The sequence below is a fragment of the Lagenorhynchus albirostris genome, chromosome 1 (genome assembly GCF_949774975.1).
Source record: "Lagenorhynchus albirostris chromosome 1, mLagAlb1.1, whole genome shotgun sequence".
NCBI lineage: Eukaryota > Metazoa > Chordata > Mammalia > Artiodactyla > Delphinidae > Lagenorhynchus > Lagenorhynchus albirostris.
In genome coordinates, this window is record NC_083095.1 from 132,725,743 (window position 1) to 132,735,184 (window position 9,442).

Genomic DNA, 9,442 nt, shown 5'->3' on the forward strand with positions numbered 1-9,442 from the left:
AGGGTTGTGTTCTCTGCACGTCTTCCAGGAATCCTTTGAAGGGGAGGCAAGATTGACGGCCAAGAGGCAGCTGGAGCAAGCTGGCAGGGCTGTCTTCAGCCACTTCACCCAAGGACATACAGCTTGAATTTCAGCTCCTATTGGCCCCATTGGCTAGGTGTCCTTGTATAGTGACAAACCTGTGGTAGCCAGCCTCCAAGATGTGGCCCTCAATGGTCCTCACCTTTGGGCATTCACAACCTTGTGGAGTCACCGCCCACACATGGAATAAGGCTGACCCAAATGGCCAATAGGGCATTGCAGAAACGAAGGAGTATGATTTCCAAGGTCAGGTCACAAGAGACATGGCGGCCTCTGCCTTGCTCTGGGGGAAGCCAGCCACCATGGCCTGAGGACAGTTAAGCAGCCTGCGGAAGGCCCCTGTGGAGAGGAACCGAGACCTTTTGTCAATGGTCAGCACCAGCCCACCATTCACACGAGTGAGCCGTCTAGGAAGTGGATGTGCCGGTCCCAGTCACACTTTCGGATGACTGCAGCTCCTACTGACATCTTGACTGCTACTTCTGGAGAGACCTGGAGCCAGATCCATCCAACTAAGCCACTTCTAAACTCCTGGCCCCTAAACTCTTGAAGCTGTGTGTGATAATAAATGTGTATTGCTATTTTAAGCTCTCAGGCTTTGAGGAGGATTTGTTACACAGCAAGAGATAACTGAAACAGACCTCCACGAATGTAAATTGCAGTCCAGTCAGCCAGACTGGGTCTGTGTCTGGGTTCAGAAAGTAAGACTCTGTTCGCATGAGGAGGAATGATGTTTCCTTGATCAATCAATGGATCAACTCATTTATTCATTCCACAATCCTTTCTTAAGCACTTACCATATGTCAGGGCACTATGCTGGGGGCTGGAGACACAAGAGTAAGTGACAGAGCCCTGCCTTTGGGAGCTCACAGGCTCCCCAAATGACTTGGTGATTGTTGGATGTGGGGAGTAAGGACAAGGGAGGTGTCCAGGACAAGCCCAGATTTCTGGCTTGGATAGGTGGTAACATCATTCATTGAGATAAATGGGGGACAGGGAGCATCTCATGAGAAAAGCTCTGGGCTTATTGACTTTTAGATGTTTGTGAGAATCTCAAGTGACACTGTGCAGGCTGTCAGATATGGGAGTCTAACCTCCTAAGAAGATCTGAGCCAGAGACATATATATTCGGGAATTGTTGGGGTACAGATAATGGGATTGAAGCAACAAGTGGGGATACTTCCCAGTGAGAGGAGGGTGGTGAAATGGGAGAGGAAGGCCCAGGACTGAACTTTTTTTTTTTAATTTAATAATTATTTATTATTTATGGTTATAGGAAACAAATTTTAAACAAATTTGCATACATATTTTGTTGCTGTGATATATGAGAGAGTGATCAATAAAAGACTGCAGGACTGAACTTTGAGACACCAACATTTTTTTTCATAAAAAATTTTTATTTTAACATAGTTTCAGACTTAGAGAAAAGTAGCAAGGCCATTACAAATATTTTTCACATACTCTTCACCTAGATTTCCCAAATGGTAATGTTTTATCACCTTTAAATTCTTTTCTACGTATATACATATTTTTTTCCTGTAAGCATTTTTTTGAGAGTAAGTTGCAGATATAATGCTCCTTTATCCTTAAATACTTCAATATGTATTTTCTGAGAACAAGGACCTTCTCTTTCAGAACCCAGATCAGGAAACTAACATTGGTACAATACTTTTAACTAGCTACAGGTTTTTTTCTGGCTTTGCCAATTTCCCCAGTAATATCCTTGACAGCAAAAGAAACTCCTGGCTCCTACATTGCATTTGAATAGAAACGACATTGAGTTTCTATTAACCTGGAAAAGCTCTTCAGTGTGTCTTTGTCTTTCATGATATTGCCATTTTTGGCAAGTACAGACCTATTTTATTTGGGAACATGAATCTTGATTCGAGTTTATCTGGTTTCTTTGCAATTAGATTCAGGTTATGTACCCTTGGTGGGAACACCCCAGAAGTGATCCTGTGTCCTTCTCAGTGTATCCTCTCAGGAGGTACACAGCATCTATCTGTCCCATTGTTGATGATTTTTTTTTCTTTTTATTCTCTCTTTATTTTAAACCAGCGTGGCTCTCTTTTTTTAATGTACAAGGAACTCTTTTTTAAAAATTAATTAATTAATTTTTGGCTGTGTTGGGTCTTTGTTGCTGTGTGCGAGCTTTTTCTAGTTGCATCGAGTGGAGGCTACTCTTCATTGTGGTGTGCAGGCTTCTCATTGTGGTGGCTTCTCTTATTGTGGAGCATGGGCTCTAGGCATGCGGGCTTCAGTAGTTGTGGCACGTGGGCTCAGTAGTTGTGGCTCGCGGGCTCTAGAGCGCAGGCTCAGTAGTTGTGGCGCATGGGCTTAGTTGCTCCACGGCATGTGGGATCTTCGTGGACCAGGGCTTGAACCCGGGTCCCCTGAATTGCCAGGCGGATTCTTAACCACTGTGCCACCAGGGAAGTCCCAATAATGTTAACTTACATCTCTTGGTTGGGGTGGTGCCTGCCAAGATTCTCCCTGTAAAGTTACTGTTTTTCCCTTTGCAATTAATGAGCATATGCCAACACTGAAAGGTCAGGCTGAGGAAGAAGAGCCAGGAAGAAAGCTTGGGAAGGGGCAATGGGAACATGGGAGGAAGACCAGAACATCTTGGAACCAGGAAGAAGTCCTGCAAGAAGGAGGCAGTGGCCGGTCATTGTGGCCCAGGGCTGCTGAGAGGCCGGTCCAGTGAGGGTGAGAGGTGGCTATTGGCAGCAGCTTCCACATGCAGGTCACAGTTTAGGTGCAGCGATGGGCTTGAAGCCAGCCTGCAGGGAGTCAGAATGTGAAAGGGAGGTGAGAATGAGACTGTAGGAAAAATGCCTCTTTGGGGAAGTTTGTCTGTGGACTGGGGAGAGGTGTGCGTGGCCAGGAAGATGGTTTTTATTTTTTAAATTTAAAAAATATTTTAATTATTTTTTCGATAGCAGTAATTAAAAAAAAAATTTAATTGATGTATAGTTGATTTACAATGTTGTACCAATCTCTGCTGTACAGCAAAGTGACTCAGTTATACATATAGAGACATTCTTTTTTAAATATTCTTTTCCACTATGATTTATCACAGGATATTGAATATAGTTTCCTGTGTTAGATGGTTCTTAATAGATGGAAGGGATGCAGAGTATGTAGAACATGATAGCAAGGAGCCAGATGAGGCTCCTTTAAAGAAAGGAGAAGGTGACAATGAACAGTGAAATGTTCTTGAGACACAGAGGAGATGGGAGGAGGTCTTGGTGGGTCCTCCTAAACCCCAGGAGGGAAGTGGGAGCAGGTGACAGCAGATGGAAGCTGCTGGTTCTGACAGCGCGGTACGGAGGGTTTGAGTCCAAGGCCAGTCTGATGTCCTCTGTTCTCTCTGTGAGCAGGAGGTAGAGCAGGGGCTGCAGGGAGGGCCAGGCACACATAGGGGAATAAGCCATGTCTGAATGATCTCTGGGGAGAGGGAGAGAGCAAGCTGACCAGCGCGGACATGGGCAACTGGGCGGCATGGACAAAAGTCCAGTGTCTGTGGGTCATGGGTCTACCCCCAGCAGCTTTTAGCTGCCTGGTACAGGAGGGCAAGGCAGACACGGTGACTCAGGGCTGGGATTTACCAGCAAAGAAGTGGGACAAGGAGGGCAACCTGAAGGATGCGGAGGAGGTGCAGGGTCACCGATGGGACCTCAGTGATAGCAGGCAATCTGTACAGGGTGAGAAATGGAAGGACAGGGAATGGTGCTCCTGGGAGGAGGGTGAGAAGCCCAGGATGTGCTGGGGAGGGTGGCTGAGAGGGAGTGGAGCAGAGGCATTTGGAGATGAGGAGGTCTGGGACCTGGGAGGCCAAGGGATGGTGGGTGGTCCCTGGGGAGGCCTAAGTCACTGGGGTAATAGCAGGAGTTGGGGGCTGGGGAAGAAGACCATGAGCCAGGGCCACCAGGTCAACACGTCAAGACAGATGGCGCCCCTGAGAGATGAAGCGGGGCACCCTGGAGGCTGGAGTCTTGGGGAGATGTGCTCTTGTCAGGGAGGGGACACTGCCTGGGTGGATACCAAGGAAACCAGGGACTTGCTCCACCTTGGGCTCTGAGGGACAGAGCAGCAGCTTTGAAGCTAGCCGAAGGCTGTCTCCAGGGGTGAGCTAAGTCTCTGTTAAAGTTGGAGGGAAGGGAGCCTTTGGAGCAGAAGTGGGGTGGCTTGTGACATTCCGGGGTGTAGAGTGGCTCGGTTTCCCTAAGACAGCCAGGTACAAGGATGGCAGACAGCAACAGTGTTTGTGTGGGTGTCAGGAAGGCTCCCTGGGTCTGAAATACTTGTAGATCACCACCTTCCCCCCAGCCCAGGAAGATGAAGAGCCCAGCCCCACATCTGGCCCCCATCAGCAAGAGGGGACCGTCAGGGCTTGGGCCCAGCAGGCTTGCAGCTTCCTCCAGGAAAAGCTGACAGTGACGGAGGTGAGGAAGAGGCACTGCCTGTGGCCCGAGGCCAGCTGAGGCTGGGCCAATCCCAGCCTTGCCCAGCCCTCCGTCTCCAGAAATCAGAGGCTTGGCTGCCCCACGGGTTATGAGAGAGGCACGGGAAAGATCTGCTGCCGCTGGTGGAGGGGGGAGCCCTGCCTTCTGTTCCAAGCCTTTCAGCCCCACCAGGGGTTTCTGGAGCACCCAGCACACCTGGCTGGTCTGCTCTGAGTCCTCATTGCGCCTGTTGGTTGGAATGAGTTCAGAGCATGGTTTGGTTCCCATTAGATCAGAGGCTAGGATCTAAAGAGAGCTCTGGGGTTTGTGTTCTGGTTCTGTCTCTGCTACTAATGTAATGGGAAACTCTGGGCAAGTCTTTGCCCCTTTCTGGTCTTCAGTTTCCTTATCTGTGTACCGGGGCTGTGACAGACACTCTCTCTAAAGCCAGCAGTCATCTGTTCCCCGAGATGGAAACCCCTCTAGATCAAACCCTTAGTCTGAGCTATGAACTGCTAGGTGCAAGCAGGCCCCAGGGCCCCTGAGCCTCTGGGGTTTTTCGGGGTGAAGGAGTGTCTAGCATTTCCTCAGCCCTGGGGCTTATCCATCAATCATATGGTAGCTGGGTATATTCCCTATCCCTCAGTGTTTTCTCTCACACTTCCGCCCCCACAGGGGGTGCTCTTGACCGCAGGCACAGGAAGTAGCTTCTTGAGGCCTCAGCACCACCCTCCCTCCTCCTTTATTTGCTCCCCATTGCCTGCCTGAAATGCCAGCGGCAGGCAGGTATTCCTTGAGCTAGACGTGGATCCCTAAAGACACTGTGGGATAGGAGTCTGGGGAGCTACCAGACAGTCACACCTTAGTGTGAAATAATTGGCTTGATACTTTCCCAAGAAAAAACAGACTGTGATAGAAGGGAGGGCGTGTCCAGAGCCTGGGAGATAGGTGGGAGGGACAGGGAACAGAGGACCACCCCAGGGTGCTGTGCAGGTGGCAAGAACCCTTCACCCATGACCCGTCCGCTCTTTCAGAAACCTCAGGGCACCCACCAGGAGTGAAGAGCTGGATCTGTCACTCCACTTCTCCATTTTGCTTTCCTGCCCCAAGGTTCTGGGGACCCTCAGGCTACTTAGCCAGGTTGGGAGCAGGGACAGGGGGGCCGAGTTCTCAGGGTTCCACAGCTGAGCTGCCAGCGTAGAATTTCTACGCTACAGTTCAGGCGCCACGGAAACTGGAGGAAATAAACAGTCTAAGTTCTGCAGTGATGTCATCCCCAGCTCCAGCCTGCCGAGCCCTGCAGCTGGCTGTACCCCAGACGGCCTCAGCTGCACAAGCAGGAGGACGGTATTGCTTCCCAGCCTCCACACAGCCTCTGGCTTCAGGGAGAGAAAGTGGAAAGAGGGGCTTGGGCAGGGGCCCCTGGAACAGGCCCCACCCAGGCCCAGCTCCTTGCCCGCTGCTTAGGGTCTCTCAGCAGCTGCTACTGCCCTCTGCTTGGCCCCAGACATGAAACTACCCAAGGGGGTCAGGAACCCTGTGTTCTATGGGCAGCAGCCAGAGAAGAAGGTGCAGGTGCCCTCAGGGCAGGAGATAAAGCAGACCCCTGTTGTCCTGGCAACACTTAAAGGTGAGACCTGGGCTTGGGCTCATTCGTCTCTCTGCAGAGCTGCTGAAGGTGTCCTAGCCTTCCAGTCCTGCCTCCTGCAAAGCCCTTGCAGACTCTCCTCAAAGCCACAGAAGATCAGCACTTCCAAGCTAAACTTTGCAGGCGGTATTAGCTGCTGGGAAATATTTTGGGCGGGGGAGGGGGGAGGAGAGGTGGGAGGAAGGGGTTTGAAGTGAGGCCAGTTTTGGAAAAAGGCTAGGGATTCTGTGTCATCTTTAGCCCAGCTCTAGCTTTCCTCACTTCCCTTGAATCTTACTCTCAACTGAAGGCAGACAAACTAATTCTTACTACATTGTTAATGACTGATGGTTGCTCTATGTGGGAGGTGGTTTAGTATGTGATTAAACGTTTAGACTCTGTTGGCTGGTGTCTCAGAATTTTCACAATAATGGCTTGTGTGACTTTGGGTAAATTGATATTTCTATGCCTCAATTTTCTCATCCATAAGATGGGAAAAACAAGGGTATCTGTCTTACAGAATTGTCGAGAGGCTTAACTGAAATAACCCACAGAAAATGCTTAGCATAGTACTCGGCACAGAATAAGGTCTCAGTTACTTGTAACTATTACTTTTCTGATTATGCATTGCCTGTCCAAGGGAAATCACATTTTATCTGGGAACACTTTCCCCAAAGGAAGCACCTCAATGGTGGTCTTTGTCTCAGGGCGACATCAGTGAGAGCAAAGACCCCAGAGTTCTTAAGTCACCCTGTATCTGGGGCTTCCCCTGCCTCTGATCTGGCGGGCCCAGGCTGAGGGCCACTCTGTCGGTGCTCACAGGTCCAGGGCCTGCTAAATACCTCCGGCCATCCTGCACGGGCTACGTAGACCATGACGTCTCCATGTTCCAGGAGCCAGCCTACACCCTGCACACCCTGCATTCGGAGAAGCGTGAGTGCCCACCACACCATCATCCCCGTGGGTGTAGGATTACTATTGTTGGATGTTTGGGGCTGTGCTGAGAGGTGAGGAGTCATGATCTGTAGCCGGAGGCCTGGGAACCCAGGCCTGTCCTGAGTGGGACACCCACGTGGCCTGCTGGGTCCACAAGGAAGCCAGCAGGGGTGCGAGGTGACCCATCCCTCTGAAGGCAACTCCGGGCATTTCCCAACTGGACCTCCTGAGGGAGCTTCGAAGGGACCTGTTGCATCCAGCTGGAAGGGTCTCCCTTCTGTGTGGTCTCTGGCTGGGGCCCTTCCACTCTGGCTGCCATGGGTTCAACTGCCATAGCAGCTGGGCAGGAATAGCTGGTGAGTGGAGGGAAAGTGGTGGTGGGGGGCAGCCTCAAAGCTTCCCAGGTGGCTTAGAAACCCCTGGAAGGTGGGGAGCAGAGGGCCATCGAAGAGCTGGGGATGACAGCCAAGGCCAGTGAGAGGAGAAGGTGGGCAGGGGCGTGTATCTGGGGGTCTGAGACCTCGGCCCCTCCCAGAGGTGACCCACCCTCCTCAGCAGGGGAACCCCCTTTCCAGGGCTGGGTCCCTTCTTCATACTAACAGTAGCCACTATGCCTATTATTATCCCCTTGGCACCAATCCCCGGCGGGGTGGGGGCTGACCAAACTCCTGCGCAGCTGTTATTTTATCTGTTCCTCTGAACAAGTTCATGTGTTAAAAGCCCCATTTTACGGATGAGGAAATCAAGGCTCCCGAAACACTCAAGAGCCTGAGGAACTGGAAAGGAGCCTTTGATCTTTTTTGGGGGAGGGGGATCTTGCCTGGAGGCAGGCCAGACTCACCCTGGGGCGGCCTCTGGGGCTGACTGGGCCTTTCCTTGGCTGCCTTGCAGGGATCGTGGACATATGCAACCCTGGGCCTTGCTATTTCTTGGATCCTAAAATAACTCGGTTTGGAATGTCCAGCTGCCCTCAGGTTCCCATGGCGGAGCGCATCTCTAACCTGCGTAAGATGGGCCGGGAGAGGGAGGTCGGGGTTGGGAGGTTGGGGGATGGGGGTGCATGCTTGGGACAGGAGCAGGGGCAAAAGGGTGATGACTCCCTTCGCCAGGTGTGTCTGCGGATTTTGGCCTCTCCCTGCAATGTCATATCAAGACACTGATGTCACAGTGTGTGTCACAGTACTTAACGTCTTGAGGCCAACGTTATGCATGTATGTTGCAGGGTGATGTTATGATAAAAATATCAAAGGGCTCATGTCTCGGTAGCAATATCGTCATGCAAATGAGTTCACGGACTGTAGTGATTTCAGGATGTTTTCTTGGTGCTGTCACAGGGACAATGACAGCCCAAGGGTGATGTTCTTATGATACCTGGGGTTTTTATATTATGAAAACAGTGTCACAATCCTGATATCAGGATGGCTGAAGTCCCTCCATCCCTTAGTCCCACACAGGGGCGGTGATCTTCCTGCCCTATGCTAAGGTGGTTATAGAGAAGTCATACCAGGCTAACCACGACCTCAGCTCCTTCCCTAGATCCGTTAGTTGGACACCAGGAGATGTGGCCTGGCTCCTGCCCTGAGACCCCTCCCCTTCATTCATCCACTTTCAGGCCTGAGCCCCACCCTGGCCTCCTGCCATTACCACCTGGAGAAGACCCACCCGCCTGGGGAGCGCAGGGCTCCCAAGTACACCTTTGGCTACCGGTGCCCATACAGAGTGATGGACACCAACCCGGGCCCCAACCACTACCAGCTGCCACTCCTGCTGGGGCCCAACCTGCCCGCCAACAGAGCTGCTCCTTGCTACAGCCTGAGCCCCTTGCACAAGAACTGGTTCTACAAGGAGGATGTGGCAGGAGGCCCTGGACCTGCCATGCACGCCCGGCCTGAGCCGTCTGTCTACCAGAACCGCAGCCCCATGTACAGCATGGCCAGGCGCTTTGCCTACCCGCTGGACCACACACCTCGGCCTGGCCCCGGCTCCCATGACGTCCAGCAGGTCACGGTGCACAAGTCCCGCACGCCTGCTTTCACCATGGGCATCAAGCACTCGCCCCACCTGTGTCCACTGGTTGTTGACATTCATGACTGAGGCCCCTCCTGGTGCACTCACCCCCACCCCCCGTCCCCAGAAGTTATGTTTCTATACCAAATCGAGCAACTTAGCAAGGTTTTATGTAACAGAGATGATGCCTGCTGTGTCCAGCACATAGAAGGCATTAGATAAATATTTTCATTTATTCCTTCTTTTTGCAAACTCTCACCGTGGCTTTCTTTGGGCCCTGATGAGGGGCTGGGGATACTGGCAGTGTAGTAGGAGTCCCTGTCTGGGGGATGTTCTGCTGTGG

At 51.7% G+C, this 9,442-nt stretch overlaps 1 protein-coding gene across 1 annotated transcript; it reads left to right on the plus strand.

The window, feature by feature from the left end:
* The first annotated feature begins 5,970 nt into the window (after window positions 1–5,970).
* Window positions 5,971–9,186, plus strand: CIMAP1C (ciliary microtubule associated protein 1C). The gene is made up of 4 exons (XM_060170190.1): window positions 5,971–6,159; window positions 6,979–7,089; window positions 7,984–8,097; window positions 8,705–9,186. Exons 1-4 carry the CDS (start codon window positions 6,039–6,041, stop codon window positions 9,184–9,186), a joined length of 828 nt encoding a protein of 275 aa, XP_060026173.1. The 5' UTR covers window positions 5,971–6,038.
* Window positions 9,187–9,442: the final 256 nt, after the last annotated feature.